The 22544-nt window shown below is 36.5% G+C and overlaps 1 protein-coding gene across 2 annotated transcripts in view; it reads left to right on the forward strand.

Annotated features, from left to right (window-relative positions):
* Nucleotides 1–22316, forward strand: part of LOC126971752 (visual system homeobox 2-like) — a 149442-nt gene extending 127126 nt beyond the window's left edge. The window contains exons 7-9 of one of the 2 annotated variants that reach the window (XM_050818141.1): nucleotides 17817–17947; nucleotides 19379–19558; nucleotides 19992–22316. In XM_050818141.1, coding sequence (XP_050674098.1) covers nucleotides 17817–17947; nucleotides 19379–19558; nucleotides 19992–20084 — 404 coding nt within the window. In that variant the 3' untranslated portion in view covers nucleotides 20085–22316. Of the gene's footprint in view, nucleotides 1–1432; nucleotides 1490–17816; nucleotides 17949–19378; nucleotides 19559–19991 lie in introns of those variants that run through there. The other variant, XM_050818142.1, reaches the window with a different exon arrangement.
* Nucleotides 22317–22544: the final 228 nt, after the last annotated feature.

The raw sequence follows: 22544 nt of genomic DNA on the forward strand, positions 1-22544 counted from the left end.
TCGGTTTATGAAAGAAATAATAATTGGTTTGTTTTTGGTGTTGTTTCCCTTGCGTACTGGTACTCTGGTTATAAAGTTAACTTTTTCTTTGGACACTGGATACAATATTTTAGTGCCAATTTTTCCTAATAAATCATAAAGATTTTCGTTCGGCTTTTGTGGGACTCCTTTAATTTCCACATTATTGGTTCTTAGCCATTGCTCTTTAGAATTGAGATCTGTTTCCAATTGGAGAACCTTCTCCTTGAGGTCTTTGATCTCGGAATGAGATTTCTTCATATCGGAGATAGATTTCTCAACGGTCATGATCCTGCACTCAAGCCTATTTACTTTCTCAGTGTTATCATAGACAGTTTTTTTAATATCAGATATGTCCCCTTTGATGCTCTGAACCTCGGACAGAAGGGTAGTGAGTGGAACTAGTTGAAGCGCTAAGCCATCGAGACGTTCCATTATCTTCTCTAGACTTGGAGAACTAGGAGACGAACACATATTGGATTTGCAATCAGGGCAGCGCCAAGTCTGTTTTCTTTCCCCCAACTTCCTATATCCCGTTTCGGTTATTCCTGAGCATTGGAAATGAAAAGTTTTCTGACAAGCGCTGCACTTAGGTCCATCCGAAACATACTCGTCGCATCTTCCACAGTTAACCATTTTTGCGCTCGTTAAGCAAAAGCAAATAAAAAAAAAGAGAAAATATATATTGGACTTTGGGTTTCAAACTACGGATCACTCGGTGATTTCAAGTGTATATTACTCGTACCCAGTTTATAACGTGATCAGCTATAGCCGTAACACGTCACTATGCAATGTTACTAAAGTGAGAGTTACCCTCAATTTTATTTTATAATAATATCAGCTGTTATACACAAGAAACTAATTAGTTGTTCTGAATGTGAGATATTTAGTAATTGTGTGTTCACTTGTTGGAAAGTTATTGATATGTGTTATATTTGGATTTACACTCAAGGTTTGTAAAAAAATTTCATATCACTTACTGCCAGCCTATTGTTCTTTTTTATGAGAGTGGCGATGATAAGACTTTGAGATCACTTTTAGAACACAAATCTAGACTTTTTTATTAGCATAACAATTTCACGAATACTTTTAACACTAATCAACTTGTTTACAATAGTATATCGTAACTTTTCTCAATATAATTTAATTAATCAATAATAGAATAACGATTATGATGTTACTATGAGCAAGTACGAAAAAATATGAAAAAACGTAAATATATATATTGATTATGTCAGAAGATTGATATGAACTAAGCTCTACTGAATCATAATAATTCTTAGATACATTCAGGTTTATCAGATGTGTAATCAGTTAACCATGTAAATATAATAGTGGCAAACAGTTAAACTGCAATTAATTTAAATATTACAATACAATACTGCAAGTGTATGATATGATGATTTTGTTGAAGAATCGAGTGGCGGGGGAAGGCTGTAGCGTCCACACGCGCCTGGGCCACCGACCGTCGGTGAGTCACCCATTATTTCATACTAACAACGCTCTAACAGAGGCCCACATATATTGGCCGATAATTAGCTTTAACAAAATCATCATATTGTATTGTTCAACAGAACAGATAATTAAATGGTTTTCCTCTAATGAACACAATAAGCTAGAGTTTGTTTTATAGCTTTCATTGATTAGCCAGCCATACAGATTTTCATGTATTTTGCCACTCTGATAGTGATTAATTGTTGATATATTTTGACAAAGCACATAGATCACTGGTAATAGCTGTAGCAAGCGTTCGAACGTAAAACGAGTTTCATTTTTTATACGCTTTCTATTAGCTTCACCTGTATGTATATTTGTTTGTAACTGACTCATATGAGCGCGATTATGACCCACTTTAAGCGGCGAGGACCGATCACAATACAATTATTTGATAAAATTATTCCATTTTTCAATTTGCAAAAAAAAAACAAAAAACAAAAAGGTTTTTTTTCTATCGTCTATTTTGATCTATCATCGATAAGGAAAGAATTGATGTTAATTTTAAATTTCATCCATTTTCTATAACCGATTTATCTCTAATACTAGGAAATTTTCGAATACCAATGAAATTTTTGTGCTTTTTTATTAAACTATTATATAATATAATCTAAATTAATAACTGTAGAGGAGACTTGGTTAATTCATTTGAATTTAAGAATACTTTATTGGTTTTTACACTCACATCAAATGAAATGTAAAACTTAAAACAACAGATTGAACAGCAGTTTATTAACTAGGATTTATGTATCAGTAATCGAGTTTTATGTGAATGGTGTTTGAGGAAAATTAAGTTTAGATGCCGGCGCAGTACAAAATTTACAGAAATTATTGTATAGTCAGTAACATTTAGGTTTCAATTCAATATTTTACCAGTGGGAGGCTCCTTTGCACAGGATGCCGGCTAGATTATGAGTACTACAACGGCGCCTATTTCTGCCGTGAAGCAGTAATGTGTAAACATTACTGTGTTTCGGTCTAAAGGGTGCCGTAGCTAGTGAAATTACTGGGCAACTTAGACTTAACATCTTATGTCTCAAGGTGAGGAGCGCAATTGTAGTGACGCTCAGAATTTTTTTGCTTTTCATGAATCCGGAGCGACACTGCATTGTAATTTGAGCTACTGCTCGTCTCGTCCCGTATTTTCATTTAAAAAAAAACTGTCTTGACTGACTTGTCTGACAGAAGTCCTGCTAGAAGGAGACAGCCAGTAGGAAAGTACCATTTTAACAGCACTATGTTTCTACTGAAGCAATAACATTCAAGCGATCAATTCGAAACAAACGTACAATCTCCATTGTTGTCCACAAAATATTCACACAGAACAAAGCATTTTGCTATCTGTACACACGACATGCTCATTTTTCACTTCTGTCTGGCGTCACAATAAAATGTTGACTCCACACATTTGTTCTAAGGCGTATTTTTGCATATCAGGTCGGTAGTGTATGTTCACTGTAAGCCACCTTAGATGACGAGCGGTGTCACGTATAAGATGGAGCCGGGTGCGCGGTATCTAACAATGCCAGCTCGTCGGCCGGAGATTTATTGTACGGAATTGCATACTTTTCTAGTTCTTTCAGTTATTATAGTGTTTGTTTGCTAACCCTCTATCTACCCATACTTATGCACAACATTCAAGTATGTATCTTAGCAGAACGTTCGCCATTGGAGTATTTCTATACAAATAGAATACAATCAGTTTATCAACTTAGATAATCAAAACAAATCTTATAGCTATATTTACAATACTACGACTACATAAAATTAAAACTATCATTACGTGGAAGCGTACCAAGAATACTGGCAGCATTACCGCGTTGGATAGCAAGGCTGATCCGTTGACCGAAATAGCTGCCAGCGCTTGGGTTTCCAGTAGCCTTATTGAGGCGCGAAGATAGTATTTTGAACATTCTCCGCGCCTCTGGGCCCCACGGGCTTAGCGTCTCGACACCAAACGGCACAAAGATGTATGACTCACTGAGACCAACATATTTGCGACGCTTGCTGTCTTATATCAGTTTATTGCAATCATTTATTCAAAATAAAACTAATCTTGTAACTATATTTACAATACTATGAGTACATAAAATAAAATACCCTCCAATGGCGAAGACGTACCGGAAGACGCAATGTTGGTAGGACTCTCACAAGATGGACTGACGATCTTCTCAAGATCGCCGGAATACGTTGGATGAGGGTAGCGCAGGACCGATCGTCGTGGAAATCTTTGGGGTGGGACTTTGTCGAGCAGTGGGCGTCTTCTAGCTAATGATGATAATGATGATAATAAAAAAAAAACTATGATTACGTGGAAGTGTACCAAGAATTCTGGCAGCATTTCCGCGTTGGATAGCTAGGCTGATCCGTTGACCGAAATAGCTGCCAGCGCTTGGGCTTACAGTAGCCTTATTGAGGCGCGAAGATAGTACTTTGTACATTCTCCGCGCCTCTGGCGTCCACGTGCCAAGTGTCTCGACACTAAACGCCACAAAGATGTATGACTCACTGAGTCCGTCATATTTGCGACGCTTGCTGTCTTCGGCAGTCGAAGCAGCAGCCCCAGCACCAACTGACGTAACTTGGACATGAGAAGGAGCCAGAGTATCGACGCAAGTCGCGTCCTACACCAGCACCCTTCCCCGTGAATTATTTTATTTTGGTAAACACACAAGCTGCACTTATTACTGTGAAGTCTTTTCTAATTCTTTTCAATGTGCAAGGTTTGGTGGCTCGTTTTCATAATAGTAGACTGAATCAATGATTGTACATTTATTAAATATCTTTGTTAATCTTCTCCGAGATTCTTAATCATATATTTCTCTTCTAATCTAAAACATGTGTTGATGTGGGGATTTTTTCAGTTTAAGTGCTAACAGTAGAGAGGCTTATTGAAATTAGGCACAAACAATTGGATTCACTTTTCGAGGAAACATTTGCAATTTAAATGAATTGTTTCTTGATAGTGTCGGTATAATTGAAGTACCAATAAAAAAAAGTAAGGCTTTAAATAAACTAAAGGACCCGAAGGACCCGGTGACCCGGTCCGGTCCATTGTTGCTACATACAACCAATCTCGTGTAATCGACTCATAAGCTCCATGTCGTATATATAAAATATTTACAATAGAATATTTATTTACTTTTATATCTTAGATTAAGAATCCTTGATCTAAGGTTTATATTTATGTTTCAAGTCAATGAAAGCTTGATGATAAAAGCTCAATATCTTAAAAACTTATTTAAAACCCTATTATATTTATATATATTATAATTTGAAACGCGTTTATTTTATGGGCTTATATTAAAACACATTGTAATGGGATGATTAATAAAATATAATTTCAATGCCTTGGACAAAGTGGGTATGGAGCCGTCGGTCATATTCAAGACACTTTTAAAGTGTCTTGAATATGACCGACGTATAGACGCAAGGTATAAGTCGTATGTTGGTATGTTGTACTATAAATACAATAAAACCAACACATCCTTTGTCGAAGACTATAAGAGATCAGGGCGGCCGCGTGCTGATAGAACTGAAAAGGCTGATATTTAATATAAAATCCTATAAGAAAAAAAAAGTATAACGATTTATATCATCATTTATATCAAAGTTAAGGAGAGAGGCCTGATCAAACTGCTTGCTTTCCTGTTATGGGGTTGAAAAATACAGAAAAATCCTTGTCACTGACGAAAAATTTTTCAGTTTAAAAGCACTAAAACAATCTCATAAGAAGCAACGTGCAAACGACAAATTGCAACGTCTTCATCATTCTGCGTCCGTCATGGATTGTAGCGAGTTGTCTTATTAAAGGAGTCGTTACACATTACATTACATTTTTGGGGAAAAGGAGTAAAGGACAAAGTGTATCAAGAGAATGAATAACATTTTTTTATGACAATAAGAGTCAAGACGAGCAGGACTTTCAGCTGATGGTAATTGATACGCCTTGCCCATTATAGTGCCGCTCAGGATTCTTGAAAAATTCAAAAATTCTGAGTGGCACTGCAATTGCGCTCTTCTCCTTGAGACGTGAGACGTAAAGTCTCATTTGGTAAAATGAACCTTAAATTGGATTTAACCACCAGAAGACTCAAGTTAACTCAAAAAAAACCGTTTGTATCACTGCTGTTCGACAGCACTTCGCTTAAAGCTTCGCCTAGTATCAGATTTCTAGGTCTCGAAATCTCGAGCGATTGTCATTTACGTGGTAATCTGGAGGGAAATTCAAATTGGCTTTGTAGAAGCCGGGCGTCATATATAGAGCACGGCAATACATCAAGCCAGCTCACATGACGCAAGTCTAGCCAAATATGGAGTATTGCTGTCAGTTCTGGTCTGGCGCACCTTAGTATCAGCTCGAATCATTGGCCACGTACAACGCATAGTTGCTCGAATCGCTGGGGACCCAGTGCTCTGTGAACGGCTCGATAACCTGGCGTTGCGTAGAGACTACGCTTTATTGTGTGTCTCCGATCGCATGTGTCAAGGGGAGTGTTGCGAAGTTCTGTGTCACCTGATTCTTGCCGCCGAATTCCACTCTCGCACGACACTCCATTAATTAGGATAACATCCCCACCATCTGGATAAGTGGAGTTCCTCCACAGTGCGGTTGTTTAGGAACTTTCGTCCACGTACAACAAAGCTATGGCATGAGCTTCCTTGTGCGGTATGATACGGGTACCTTCAAAAAAAGCGCGTAGAATGTGGGCGGCACCACCATTCATTTTTCATCGCCCACATTCTATTCTCACAACATTAGTCGACACGTACGCTCGTTTGTCCTCCTATTCCAGAAAAAAATCAAAATACCCTTATAATTCTCTCCTTTCTACCTATATCCTTGAGGAATAGGCTGTTTAAAAATGTACCTTGGACTTTCCAGCAAGTCTGAACCCAGTCACGAGGCACGAATTACCCAAGTTTGGCTGGAAGTCAACGTTCTTTATAAAGGGCTTTAATAATACATACTTTATAAGAGCTGGAGACCAGCCCTCGTCTAGCTGAGCTCTGAACCCTTTGGACTTGCTGATATAAGTTTCTTAAAAAATCTCTAGAACAAGCACTGACTACATTTTCCACTTAATTAATATTTATATAATATTATAATAAAAGTTAATTAATAATCATTAATCCAAATATTCGTGGCGAAATCGATTTAATTTTCTTAAGATTACATTGCATCTTTATTTGTACTGAACTTATTACCAGAGTTAGTATAACACAAACTTGTTCAAATTAATGTTGTTATATTGAGAATATTTAAGAAATCACAAAATATGATTTACCTAAGTACTTATTGATGAGTATGACTAAGTACTTATAGATCTGGGATTATTTCATTCATAGGAATAACTAGCCATTACCGCCCGCTTCGATGGGCGAATTTTTAAAGGAAGAAACGTTGGAATTCGAAAAACAAGTAGCCATAAAACATCTAGGATAAATTTCGCATCGAATGGTGGTAGTTTCATGGAGATCAGTGGTTCTGGCGTGAAAGAGCCTCAAACAAAGATCATTTTGACTATATACTCGTATATAGAGATTAAAACATCGTAAATCCTGATAGAGTTATTATCTTGACGAAGTGAATTACATTTGTTCACGTAGGTACCTACCTACTTAGTTTAATTTGCAATGGATACATTATAATAACATTATTTATACTCATGATTCGTTTAATCCACTCTACAATAATTAAAGCGATATTGATTGCATGTTTTAACTATATGAAATAGTTACTACGATAATAATATTATGATGAACGCTGTGCAGTGTTTCCTCAAGGTATCAATACCTGACGCACACAGCCGCAACAATGAGACGCGTGCATACAGCCTGGGGCGGGCGACTGGGGGGCGCGGGCCACTGGGGAAGGGGGGGGGGGGGGGGGGGGGGTGCGGTAATCAACATGGCCGCCCTTGTCTAAGGCTTGATTACCGCACATCCAAGGGCCGGCCGCGACCGCGCTCAGCGTTTACATATTAATTATATACTTAGCGTTTCACCTGCTTATGTATGCGCCGCATGCTGCAGGCTTTTATGTTGCTTTTACAAAATGGCGCGGGCGACCGTCGAGTGTTTAATTATCATTATATAGTATGGTCTTTAATGTTATGTCAAGTACTATGTGCCCGGACCCAAGAGCAACTCATCTATATATGTAATGTAATGAAAATGGCCTTTGTTTGAGGCTCTTTCACGCCTAAACCACTGATCGTATCGACATGAAACTACCACCATTCCATGCGAAATTTATCCTAGATGGTTTATTGATGTCTAGGTACTTATTTTTTTTATTGAATTTGTAATAAGACGAGCGGGCGGGAACGGCTAGTTATACATATATCATTATAAGTTGCTTAGAATAATCATTCACCAATGACGATTGTTACAAAATACATTTTCAATTTAAGTTCGTTGCTCTGCTTAAGTTCTACTGAACTATTTAGAAACTGAGTAACAATATTTTACTAACCAGGTAAGTTATAATTATTTGTAAACAATATTTTCAATTTCAAAAAGACCTATTTGGTCATACGTTTACTAAATATTAGAAACGTTTCAATTCTTGCGAACGGAATCAAAATAACGCAAATTTTATGTTAAACACCTTCCAAAAAATCGTAGAGACTTGTCTAAAACAAAAGGCATAAAAATAAATTATGTATAATAGATAAATGTATCTTTAGTTTAAAATAATTCTTTAGTCAAAAATATCAATATTTCAAAGTTATTATTTGAACAAACTAATGTTTATTTTATATTATATTATTTAATTATAACTATGTACTGTGTATTAATGACGTAAAAATATAATAATTATAATATTGACAATCAAATATTTGTATGTCGATTTTTTGGTGAAATGTGCTGTGCATCTACCAATTGTTAAGAACTAAGTTACCACGATTGATACAAATAAATAAATTTCATTTCATTTCAGAAAATAAGCAGTTAGAAAGTTAGATAGTTAACCAATGGGAGGCTCCTTTGCACAGGAAGCCTCCTAGATTATGGGTACCACAACGACGCCTATTTCTGCCGTGAAACAGTAATGTGTAAACATTACTGTATTTCGGCAATTACTGGGCTATACTACAATTACTGAGCAAATGAGACTTCACATCTTATGTCTCAAGGTGACGAGCGCAATTGTGCCGCTCAGAATTTTCGGGTTTTTCAAGAATCCTGAGCGGCACTGCATTGTAATGGGTAGGGCGAATCAATTACCATCAGCTGAACGTCCTGCTCGTCTCGCCCCTTATTTTAATTAAAAAAAAAGTTATATATTATTATGCGTGTCTCAGAATATATTGTCATACCTTCATGTGTCAAAAAAAAAAGAATGCTGGGAGAGTTTCTTGCGCCGCTTCTTCTCTCTCAGAGCACCATTTGTTTCCGAAGCGGTAGTAGTATAAGAAATGACATCAAAAAGAATTCTAAAGGAATCAATTTTGAGAAAATAAATGCATTTTATGCCTTTTAATGCCTTTTCGTATATCATTTTATATTATAGATATTATAATTTCAACAGACTTTAATGTACATATTAATAAGTTCTCGGTGTAACGGATATCTAGCTCTCTATATCAATAATAGCCTTAGGTACTCGGCAATTATTTAAATTCATTCACACACAAGAATCCTCCTATAACAGTTCGCAAATTGGAAAAATAACTTTATGAGTAGACTTTTAAATATAAAAAAGGGCGGCAGGTGATTAATGATCGTATTCATAATATATTCACAAAAACGTCCAAGTATTAATATGATATGAACGTTTGTATTCAGACAAAGTATTAATACTAGCTCAAAAAAGATGCATAAGAGCTGAAGCCGGTATAGGGCACTTCGATAGCTGCCGACAGATAATTTTTAAATATAAACATAAATTCGTTTTTATTTATTCAAAATAGGATTCAAAATCACCTATTGGAAGCAAAGAAACATAGCTGTAAATGTTTCCTGCAAATAAAGAACTTTGACTTTGACAAAATTTAGGTATTTATTCCTTAAATAAATTAAATTGAAAAACCTAGTTTTCCAGTTTCACAATACATTAAGTAACATAAACACATAAAATAAACCGGGCACACAAAACTTTTCTGTACAACTATGGAAATATTAAATAAAAGAGGTTTTATATGCATTTAACTAATTAGACACAGAAATTTCTACCTATTAAAAAGTACTGGCAAGTAAAATAAAATGTTATTTAAATTTCAAAGTTATTTAAAAATATTCTATTCGATTCGTGCGTTTCCTCGCAGTTTGTGTTTAGATGTACCTACAACTTCGTATTCGTAAAGTTTGATTATAAAATGAAGGTCTAAACCTAACGGGGGTTTTTCTTGTAATCGAGTAAATTGAAAAATGATTTAAATATTCTTCTTTAAGGTATTGTATTTTGGTTTGAGCTGATCGTCATGTTACTAATGCTCTAAATAAGGGGTGCTCAAACGGTCGATCGGGATCGACAGGTCGATCGCGAGTGCTTTTTGAGTCGATCTATAGAAAAAATCCGGTATAATAAACTAAAATCGGTAATTACGTACCATCTTATGAAAAGTATGCTCAGGACATGCAGTGTCACGCTTCAACATCCAAAGTCACTATTTAGTTAAGCTTAGAACTTTAGAACGCGTTTGTTTTGTAAGAACCAATAAACTCGCAATTTTGAATAATAATTATGAGTTTTTTCATTGACATTTAAGAGCAGACCTACACTTACCTTGACTAAAAAAATGCATATTTCGCGCAAAACTAATATCTATGTCATCGTGACACTCTACCTAGACGACAATCCTTCATCACACATACTTGAAGCCTCTCAGAGCCGATCGATCGTAGTCTAACAATTTTGAGGTAGATCGCCAGCAGTTCAAGCTTGAGCACGCCTTGAGCCTGCTCTTAATAAATAAAATTAACTAAAAAGATTGTGTTTAGATATTGTGCTTGTGTGTAAATACATAAAAAGGGAAGCCAAGAAGCTTTACGAAATTGGAAGTCTATCTACAATAACATAAACACAATATTAAAGATGTTAGAAATTATATTTCTAAGGTTAATATTTTCTCAAAATTGTGCGACGTGGATATATCTAGAATGGAGTTAGGTTTTATTAGAAGCCAGAATCTCTTTATTTGGTGAGGACCGACATCGTAAATTGCTAAGAAGACCAAGAGAGCGTTATTTAGAGGGATTTTTTGAATAAATTACACCGTATGGTGGAGGCACTGTCATGTTTTTGGCAGGCTTGCTTCTGAAGATCGTACAGAGTTAGTTTTCATATAAAATGGCTCTTTAAACGCAGAGAGGGTGACGTAGATGTTTACTTAAGTGAAGTCGGGATCAGCCGTTTACATTCTTCGCCAGCACGAAGTCCCAACCTCAATCCAATTGATCTATGGAACTTTCGAAAACGACGAGAGCTGTACACCAAATTTTATATTTAATTCTTTAAGTAATAAAAGGAAAAGTCAATTGAAGTTACCATATCTTTATTGTTAAAAAGAGTTATTGCCTGAAAATAAAACAAAACAAAAATATTTCTTTTATTTTGTTGCCTGTTAAATACTAAAAGTACTCGAATAAATCAAAAGTGCCCGTTTTTTTGCAATGAAATTTGAGAGTTTTTATGTTTGATATATATTAAAATTTAGGCTGGATATTAATAATAATAACTACGTGTAATTGATACAACAAAGACCGTTTAAAACGTGTCTGGATCGAGAACCTAGTAGAGCATTAGTTTCGCAACGATAAGTCCGTGTTAAGTGGCGCCATCTCCGGCGATTAGCGAGATAGACTTTAGATATTTAAGTACTTAACAAATACTAGAGACCAATTTCCACTCCAGTCGCTAAAAAGATAAAAGCAATTTCAATGATTATTCAATATGGCTCAGTGCAGCAAAGTGGCTCCTCGTCGTCCGCCTCCTCCAGATCAAAGCGCGCTGCGCTAATGGAGAGTCCGCGATGCAGCTTTACGTGTTTCTCTATTATACTCTTGCTTTGTGGCTCGGCCTCCCGCTTTTATCTTGCTGAATGACACAACACTTGGCTGACGAGCGTCTCCTGCACTCACTACACGTACGATCTAATGCGTTTTACTCTCGCAAATCATTTGCCTAATGCAACAGTTGCCTTTATGGCTTTCGTCAGTATTATGTCGTTACGTCATCTGTCATGTGTGTTACATGAAGGAGTAACGCTGACGTGTCATATATGTGGCTGCATTTTATTCCTGCTTGTTTACCGGAACATGTTATTGATGTTTTGCACGAAAAGATAAGACATCTAAAGTACAAAAAAGTAGATGAGGGTCCTTTGTCTCAAAATAATTATAGTAAATGATAGTTTTCAAAAATATGTCGATTCATTTTAATGAAACTTCTTCTGTTTTCAATAGTTGGCAATATTCAATTTGTAACTATTATTGGTTTTCCAATTCTAGCGAATTTCAAAATATTTTATAGACAACAGTGTAGATACGCCCTTATTACTACTCACAGCCTCTTATACCTTATAAGACTTAAGGGTTGACTGAATTTACTATGAAGTGATAGATATGTATATGTATGTCAGCTACTTGACCACGAAAAAGTCACCCTTTGACAAGCCTTGAAGTGATATTGCGTTTTTGAACGATCCTTTGATCCCGCCAATCATTACGATGGCTGACACTTCACCATAAATAAAGCCTCTGTGTGTTACAAAGTCAGTTGCAGTAATTTTGAACTTCATAGATCTCTGAGAGTGTCAATCAAAACAAAAGGGGTTGAGTGCTTCGAGTCCTAAATGTAATCCTCGTGGTAACTTACGGCTTACAAATGTTTATAATATTAATTAAAGAATTGGTCTTTGCATCATCCAAACTTTTTCGGACTACCTACCTGAACTTTTAGCATGAAATAGAAGTTAAAATTTGGGTCAAATTTGTGTTAACACGAGCCTGATCTCCGTGGATTTAGGAATGTCTCTGTTCCTCGAGGTTTCGCTCTTTTTGTTCATTAAAGTCTTAGTAATAGTCACACTCTTTTTATCTTTAATGCCTGATGCATCATCTTCGATATTAAAGTTTTAAGAAATATTCAAAAATTAACTACTTTGCTACTCACAATGTGATTAACTTTTGAGGAATTATTATTACCGAAGTGCGCATTTTGGTTTCTTGAAAATATCATCTTGGTTTTCTGTGATTGATATTAAACCAGTGGGAGGCTCCTTTGCCTATTTCTGCCATGAAACATTATTGTGTTTCGGTCTGAAGGGCGTTACTGGGCAAATGAGACTTAACATCTTATGTCACAAGACGACGAGCGCAATTTTAGTGCTGCTCAGAATATTTAGGTTTTTCAAGAAACCTGAGCAGCACTGTATTGTAATAGGCAGTGCGTTTCAATTACCATCAGCTGAGCGTCTCGTCCCTTATTGTCATAAAAAAGACCTGAACTCGTTGGTCACTTATGTCATTAAATAAAGAAATTGTTCGTTTAAAATGTCCATGTTTCTTTTAGAAGAATAAATCCAGCTCTAGCTAGATTTATCTTTGTATCGTAATAACAATAAATAGATATTATAGATAGATCATACATAATACTGTACTCGCAGCTTTATGAAACTAACCTAATCATTTAAACAATCGATTAATTTCTCGTGGACCATTACTCGTAGCATAGTAACGTAATGTACCGCTACTCGTAGAAGTGAGTCCAACTACTGACTGTTAGTCGTTTAAATCAACCGGATTTATACGAGGCGGGTAATGGTTAAAGTTTCTAGCAAGTATCGCTAATGTCCGGCCCGTGCCGCGACCGGTCACTGTGCCCTCGCCACAAATATGCACCAACGTTGGCTCCATATTTATGTTGGAACAGCGAGGGAGTCTCGTTGTTGACGAAATGTCGATTCATGCATTAATTTGTCAGTATATTATTTATTATATCTACACCCAGAATAATAACCTTACAGTATAATATAGCTTTCAAATTTATCTAAGACATTTGTAAACATCTACACCAAAATACATGTGGTACCTCATACACAACGGCTTTTTTTTTTGTTAAAATAATGCAGTAATCGCTACCTTTTTTTAAATCGGTTATTACATATTAAATGACAAGAGTTTCTTACAAATTACCAATGTCAATAAGCCAAATGTAGTTAGCGACTTAATAATAATGGAGCGGCCATTTTGTTTGCTACAGACGCGATTGCCACGTTTCACGTTATGGAATGACACAGTTTAGGGCGTAAATGACTATAAGCACCGGAGCTTTGCAGCAAATTCTTAACATAAAATTCATTATTTACAAGCCAAAGAATTATCTGTTATATTGTTGGACTCAGTCCACGGTTCAGAGCCTTAAGAACCGCATTGCCCCCGTGTGTCTGCCCATGCATATGTCTTTTTATTCCATAAATAAAACCACAGACATAGATCCAAGTAGATAACGCAAATCAAACCAAGCGTGCCCTTTTTTTTATACCTACTGTGACGTCGTTAAAAATGGCAGTGCATCGAGCCTAACGTTTAGCCACTCACGTCATCATTATTTGAAGTTTTCAGTACATCAATAGTCGGTATTGCTTATTACTAAAATGCGTAATGTATTATAAATCATAATAAAAAATAAATTAAATGCGTCAAAGGAAGAGCATTGCTCCTTTTTTTGACACGCAAAGTACATACTCGTACACTCGCGGCATCTATTTGGATCTAAGTCTGTGAATAGACAGGAAAATGATGGCCGTGACGCCAGAAGAGACGCTCGCAAGACGCGGCTGTAGCTGGAAGCCCTGATTAGGTATTCAAGGCCTCACTCACGACGGTTGTAAAAATCTCGTAAAATTCTTGAGGCGCTGATATTAAAGCAACGCGGACGACTCCCTGGTACCATTTGTAGGCAGCTCTACAGTCTACACTAAAATATATATTCACAATCCTTAAGTTTTCCTTGAAAGATAATATATTATAACACTTCTTGAGTTTATTTTTATGAATTATACCTATTTGTAAGAGTGATCGACGAGTCATATTTTATTCCCGATGTTCTTAGTTGGTAATGCTTTGTCTTAGATACTCGTACATGTAGATGGCTTGCTTACGCTATTATTAAGTAGATTGTAGGTGCCTACGTTCTCCATTGAATGAATTATGTATAGGATCTAAATTGTATTTATCTTACTAATTTGTTATGTAACTAAATAAAACTGAAAACAAAATTTTATGAACGATGCGAGACTCGAATTTGCGACCTCTCGCGTTCCGTGCGAGCGCTCTTTCCAACTTAGCCAACCATTCGAGTGACGTACCTATCGTTGATAAAATCTTGTATGCTTTGTTCAACTCTCAGGTTGTGGCTTCATTCAGAATTGGGGTTGAGCATGTTATCAACTGTAAAGTAGATCCTGTAGATGTATTGCTACACGTAAAATAATAGGCATTAACAGAACGCTCCGCGAGCACCAAAATCGCGCCGATTTGACAGTGGTGATGAACACATATTGAGTTTGTAATTATGTAAAAGATTTGAAAACATAAAGTAGGTAACATAAGTTAACAGCTGTGTCACGTAGCACGGTGGCACTTGTTCGAATACCACCAGCAGCACGTCTGTAGATTCTAAACGAATTAATCAATCACAAAGAGTTGATGTAAAAAGTATGAAGTGACATCAAAGATCCGCTGAGAGAATCACCGTAATGAAGCGACGCTTACATCACGCTATTAGAGCCGGGGGGGAGTGGGGAGACCGGTGGTGTCCCCCCACCCCTTCATTATCATCAGACAGTGATGGACTCGTTACTAGAATTCATCTCGATATCACGAAGCGAACCCTCGGCTCTATGCACGTATAACCTTGTTGCTCGGACAAACGCGAGGCATGTTTGCACTACAGGCTGGTATAGAAAGAGTACTGCTCAAAAATTATTGGATAAATCACAGTAAATCAAGAATTTAAGAATATTGTAATTTTTTTCAGACACAATACATGCTATATGCTAAATAACAAATAAGGTTATCATTTTTGTCTCTCTTTTTGTTTTTTGTTTATTATTATTATTATTGAACCCATCCCAATTATAAAAAAAAATAAACCGCCACTGTATGTAAAGCTAAAATACTCATAGTCTAGTAAACAAGTTCAAAAACATGTTAATTGTTGATAAAGCTCCTAAAATATGAGCGATGGTTCATTAGACTCAGAATTTTTAGAAAAAAAAAAGGAGCCAAAATATGTATTATTAATAAAAAAATGCAATCATCGTTAACAATTATTAAGATGTAAAAAGCATTAATTTTTCGCTTAAATCACAAAATCTTTTAATATTTCACGAATTTGGAAAAAGATCGTTAGAGAGAAAGAAATTTCCAATAAAAAAAATTTAACACCCAGATCTCTATTTCAAAGACGAAAACAGGCCTCCGCGAGGGCGTTACGTTTTAGGCGCAACCGCTAGAGACTGTGTACGCATTAATTATTGTTTTTACAAATATTAAAAAAAACGGAATATATTATAGTTTCATTCAGACACATGAAGAATTTTTGTAGGAATAACCTTTTTATAGGAAATTTTTCAACAAGGCTTATACATACTATTGGTTATTAAGTATTTTTTTCAATTTTGAGTGTACGGTCCGAAGTATCTCCACCCACATAGCGCTAGATCTATACTCCTAGCGCACAGCATAATGTCTCGTGACAACCTGGCGATGAGCTTCTGATTTACATCGAATCCGGGTTAATGGCGATGCAATCAACAACTCATCGTTGAAGCGAACACGAGAGTAGAAACCTCGGAAATAGGTGTAATGAGATGCATCCCGCGCGTGCCGGAGATACGGGCCGCTTTCAGATGTTTCAACATAGCACTCAATATTACCAAATGGCTTATCGTTTCTGAGGATATGTATCCTTATATCCTGAGGAGATTATGTACTGCGAGCCCATCTACATAGATAATCTATATTTTTTTATGACAATAAGGGACGAAACGAGTAGGACGTTCAGCTGATCGTAATTGATAAGATTTAAGATTCTTGAAAAACCCTAAAATTCTTAGCGGCACTACAATTGCGCTCGTCACCTTGAGACATAAAATATTAAGTCTCATTTGCCCAGTAATTTCACTAGCTACGGCACCTTTCAGACCCAAATACAATAATGCTTACACATTACTGCTTCACGGCAGAAAAAGGCGCCGTTGTGGTACCCATAATCTGGGTATCCTGTGTAAAGAAGCCTCCTACTGGTAAATGCCCTAAATCACTTTTTACGACACTGGCTTGGAACTTCCCTATTCTTTTAATGTCCCGGGGAAGCACATGGTAAAACTTGACTCTAATCACTTTGAGATTTAAAATTAGATACTAATACTAAGACAGTTACCTACTTTATATAATATTATAATATAAGCTATACATAATTAATAATATGCTTCTACGAAAAGTTCCCAGAAAATATACACATGAGTACAAATCTATATAAAATTGATGAACTAACGCAATTAACTTAGTATTGTGTAGGTAAGTACCTAGACATAAACATATCTAATAACTTCCTAGTAGTTTTAGGGAAGCAGACACCTACATCTTCCCATTATTTGACACTGAAGCATCAGGAAAAGCGGCTGTAGAGGTACTTAAGCCTTGTTTGCTGTTGCATATGTATTTATAGAAATATTTTACAATTAAAGAGCACTTCAATAAGTATTTACATATAAGTTTAAAGATTACATTGCGTCATATAATATTGATAATTATAATAATGATATATGATTTCCTCGCTAAACATCCCGAGACAGTTTGGTTTTGGTTTTACTCCAATAAATTTACAACGAGATTCCTTGATACACCGACACGGCTTACTTACTTACTTACTTGACTTAAATTCCTATATTTAACTATTCCTATATTTAACTGGGGCAGAGGGCATCCACAGTGCATCTTCATCGCGATCGGTCCTGAGCATCTCTCTTAATTTTACTCCAGGTCTTTCCGATGTGTTTCGCTTCGTCAATGACAGTCCGCCGCCAGGTCCGCTTAGGAAGGCCACGTTTGCAATTTTACTTAAGGGTTCCACTCTAGGGCTTGGCTCGGTATATGGTTGGGATCCGTCCGGAGTGTGTGTTTTATCTGTTGTATCTGGGACTTCATGACAGCGTTGCCAAAGATGATCGTTGGAAATTTTGTCGGGCCAGTGAGGATATTTCGAAGGCATCGGTTAACCGATACGGCACTATCATTGTAAGTTTTCAGTAACAGCTGAAAATCACCTACCAATTCCTTGTTCCCAGGCATGCACCGCAAGTCTCTGGAAGCCGCCCAGCACCTAAAGGAGTCAGGGTCTGAGCGCGAGGGCTCGGAGGCCGAGCAGGACAGAGCCACATCGGCGTCACCGCACCGGCTCGAGGTGCATGAGACCCAGGTGAGCACTGCACAATATTTATTTACAATGTTAATATATATATATCGTAAAGTATACATACATACCGATGTGCCCTGCCCATTACAATACAGTGCCGCTCAGGATTCTTGAAATACCCAAAAATACTGAGCGGCACTACAACTGCGCTCATCACCTTGAGACATAAGATGTCAAGTCTCATTTGCCCAGAAATTCCACTAGCTACGGCGCCCTTCGGGCCGAAACACAGTAATGCTTACATTACTGCTTCACGGAAGCAATAGGCGTCGTTGTGATACCCATAATCTAGCCGGCATCCTGTGCAAAGGAGTCTAAATCTGGTACTAGTTATTTTCACCTAAAAATAATCTTAAGTAAAGATACTTACAACTTTGTTTATTGTTATCACGGAATAGTAAAAAAGAAGGACTCTGCGCCGTGATATTAGCAAGTGAAGCACCTTTATGCTAGTGTGTGTGCAGTTACGGGGTATACCACATATACACAATTTTTTCTGCCTTAAATAATCGTATATCCACAAATACTTTTAAAGTATTGTTTTTACACTTTTTCACAACGCACGAAGGCATTTTCAAAATATTTTATTGCGACGCAAACTGATCTATCACAGACGATGACAAATCTCATAATGGCGTACGATCGGCTTGTATTAGTGTAAGTGCATGCGTGGGGCTATGTATTTACACGTTTAACGGCTTGTTTTGGTGTCTCACTGTTATGTAAGGTGACACGGAGTCCTTCTTATTTTACTCGTCCTTGATGGCTATAAATAAATTAGAAAATTGTTACTTTTCTATGTACCCACATAATAAATGAACATAAAATTACTTCGGATTTTTTATGTTTTTCTATTCAATCACAATAAGTAATAGTGTAGGCTTTTACAGCTCAAAATAACGCTGTTACATTTCTCTACAAAGGGAATAGCAGTAAAAACGTCATATTATTTTCGATACAACGAACTGTTCCTACTGATTCTCTACACCTATTTCCACAGAGTGCAATGTAATCCTCAGCGTGAAGGTGTTTTGTGTTCATGTTCAATACAGCTGTTGTCAAAGCATGCACAACCTTACTATGGTAAACATCCTTCGATATAAAGTATTGCGGATTGATTATTTAAGAACCTACTGTTATACTAAAGCAGGAGAAAGAAACAGAATTCAGAAGAACATAGGCTAGATGATATAAGTAGATGCATATACAATACAAAGATAATCTTATAAATGGATAACAAAATAAATGAAAACTATAAATGTAAGATGGTACCTTAATTATAGAAACCCATCTTATGTCGTTAACCAGATCACTGACAATTGAACCTGAAATAACACCTAGGGTGTCCTTATCACTTCCGAATAGAGACATTATAATAGGGGCCCGCTCAAGTGACCTGTGCCTACGTACTGAGCAGTAAGGTGAATGTTTCAGGCACAGAGCTCCCCTGGGAGCAGCACGACGGCGTCTTCATCAGCGAAGGGGCGTGCGTCGCCTGAAGGGAGGGAGATGTACGAGGATCCCGAGGCGTTCCGCAACAACAGCATCGCGTGCCTGCGAGCCAAGGCTCAGGAGCACCAGGCACGGCTGCTCTCAAACAACCTACTGCTGCAGGTACGACAGTCACACATACCAAGCGCACTGTACTCTCTCTCATTTTCATTCCACACCAGATATTTCCGATAGCTTTTCTTGCGGTTCCAGTCTAGGATTTGCCTCGATATATGGTTGGAATCCCTTCATCCTATTCACAAATCACACAATTTGCGGCGTTTTATACTCATGCTGAACCATCGCAACTTTATGACAGCGATCCAAAGATGATCATTGAACATATTGTCGGGCCAGTAAGTAAGGAAAATTAAAAAGATTAGAGTATAAAAGTAAATAAGACCTCTTGAGTGAGTGTTATGATGCCACGATCTTGGGTTTGGTGATACTACAACGTTTCTTCTTTTAAAAAGTGATATAATATGCAATAGCGACGTGAAGTTGTAAGTCCTTCTGTATTCCACGCAGCAACAGTTATCTATTGAGTGATCCACAGGTCCGCGGCCTCCAGCGATCGAGCGGCGCCAGCATCGACGAGGACGGGCCCACTGACATCGACGTGGGCACTGAGCAGCCTCCTCTCTACTGACCCCCTACCTATCTCGCCCCCCCACACCCCCACTACAGCGCACAGAATGCGCAGCCGAATGTCACGCTGACGTAATCAGTGGTGCACACGTGACACGACTGACAGTGACGACCAGGGGCGAAGTACCTAAAGTGATCAGACTTAAAAGTGTAATTATGTACATTGTAGATTTAATCGTATTTAAATTTTTTCCAGTTTTACGTGCAATACATTTAGTTAAGTATTTATATGTTAGCATCGTGTTAGCTTTGTATAAAGTTGAGGCACTGGGGCGTTCTTGGCAAATAAATCTGTAACTAACCTAATTTACTTGCCAAGTACTTCTCTATGAGCCAAATAGATGTAATTGTACTTAATATGTTTAAGACGAGAAGACTATGAGTTAGAATAATGAGATTGGCACTAAATATTTTTATTGTAAATGTTAAAAGCTAATTGAAAATTTAAAATTGTAACAATTGTTTGTTTGTAAGGCTTAGCGTTATGAGGGTCGAGTACCAAATGATCAGAATGATATACTTAATATAAAGTAGGTTCTTATGTAGCACAAAGTTAATTAATTATTGATAATTAATTAAAAAATATATAGTATACTTAACAACAACAATCGAAGAACCAACGAATTATATTTTGTTCTTTAGTATGTACTTAATATGTATAAAATTTTCTAGACTTGTGAAATCTAGTTTTGGTTTATAACGAGATGTTGGCTTACAAGTAAGAAGAATCACGGCCTAAATGTACTGTCGTGTTCCCGATCAATTTAGTTTTATGAGAGAACTTTTCCATTGAAACTTAGTAGCAGGTTCGTATCTATAATTAAGTAGGTAGGTACCCACAAATAATCATTGAGTTACGACGGGTTGTCTTAACCATATTGGGCACCGGGGTGCCAAAATCAGACGGTGCGGCGCCTATTTTACCAACAAAAAGAGTAAACTTTGTTCCTAAGTCAAATTTAAATAAACTTTATTCAATTAGGCTTAAGTTAAGCGCTTTTGTGTCGTCACTATACATTTTTCTTTTTAATTACTGAATTTACCATATGTTCGGAAAAAGTAGAGCTCGTGAGAAGAACATACAAGAAACTCAGCGGCCACTATTTTCAATCAATCGAGTATTAATTATTAGTAATATACAAATTACTTTTATTTGTTTCCATTTGTTTATTTAGTAGATATCTACTTACAGCTTTTCAAGGCCACAGTCTAGGCACATTTTGATACATCAAATTTTATAGCTTATAAGTGAGCAAACTTTTAGCTAATAATAATATATATAATAATAAAGTGTTAAATATACCTACATAATAAACAGACATGATAAAAATGGAGTGGCCAGGCATCATAAATCGTAAACCTTATTCATGTAAGTCTTAATCTTATTATCCCGAAAAAGTAGGTATATCTATATATAATAGGTACCTACCTAAGTATTATTTTGCAAGCTTGGCGCATTTTCTGTAAAGAATTTATTTGCATATATATCTTTAATATAATAATAATATTGACACACTTTTTACACAAATTATCTGGCCCAAAATTAGGCATATACACAGCTGTGTTATGGGTTGCAAGACAACGATATATTTAACACAATATACTTACTTAAACATACATAAATACATATAAACATCCATGACTCGCAAACAAACATCCATATTCATCATATAAATGCTTGCACCTACCGGGATTCGAACCCGGGACTAGCTTAGTAGATAGGATCGCTAACCACTCGGCTATAAAGGTCGTCAATGGATGTTTATTATGTAGGCACTTTTTAAAAATGATTTATGACCCTTATCGGCCCGGCATCCCTTGCACCCCCAGGTTAAGGCCGCCCAGTGTTACGAGATCCTGTAAAGTAAACATACATACTTACATTAGATAAAGAGTATCGATAAAAGACCTCCAAGAATTTATATTTCAAATTGATGATTAAATTACATCATAGTTCGGTACTTAATATATTCTGTCACAGTCCCGAATATATTTGAAACCGATTGTATGTTTCGTAATAATTGTTTTCGCCATTTATGTCGCAGATATGATAACTAACAGTTGATAGATTAAAATTTCTGTCGTTTTTGGCGTTGTGATAATTTGTTAAGTCTCATCATTGTACTTCATATTTCTATAGAATGTAATTATTGTAATTCTACCGACGACGCCACCGTGCATTAGCATCGCAATATAAACACAATTTCGATGAATAAATAATGTGTAAACCTTATCTTGTGTCATTGTTAACATTTACTTAAACTTTAATATTCCTAAAATAAAATATTACCTATATAAGTATTTATTCATGAAACGACTCTATCTATATATCTATATATAATAGATTTCCACTATAATATATTGATTCATCACGATATCTCTGGAAAAATGAGGCGTAGAAACTTGAAATTTGGTAGGAATATTCCTTTCGCCGAGTTAAGGTTTTTATGAAATTCCACTC

This window comes from Leptidea sinapis, chromosome 24 (genome assembly GCF_905404315.1).
Source record: "Leptidea sinapis chromosome 24, ilLepSina1.1, whole genome shotgun sequence".
In the NCBI taxonomy this organism is placed as follows: Eukaryota; Metazoa; Arthropoda; class Insecta; order Lepidoptera; family Pieridae; genus Leptidea; species Leptidea sinapis.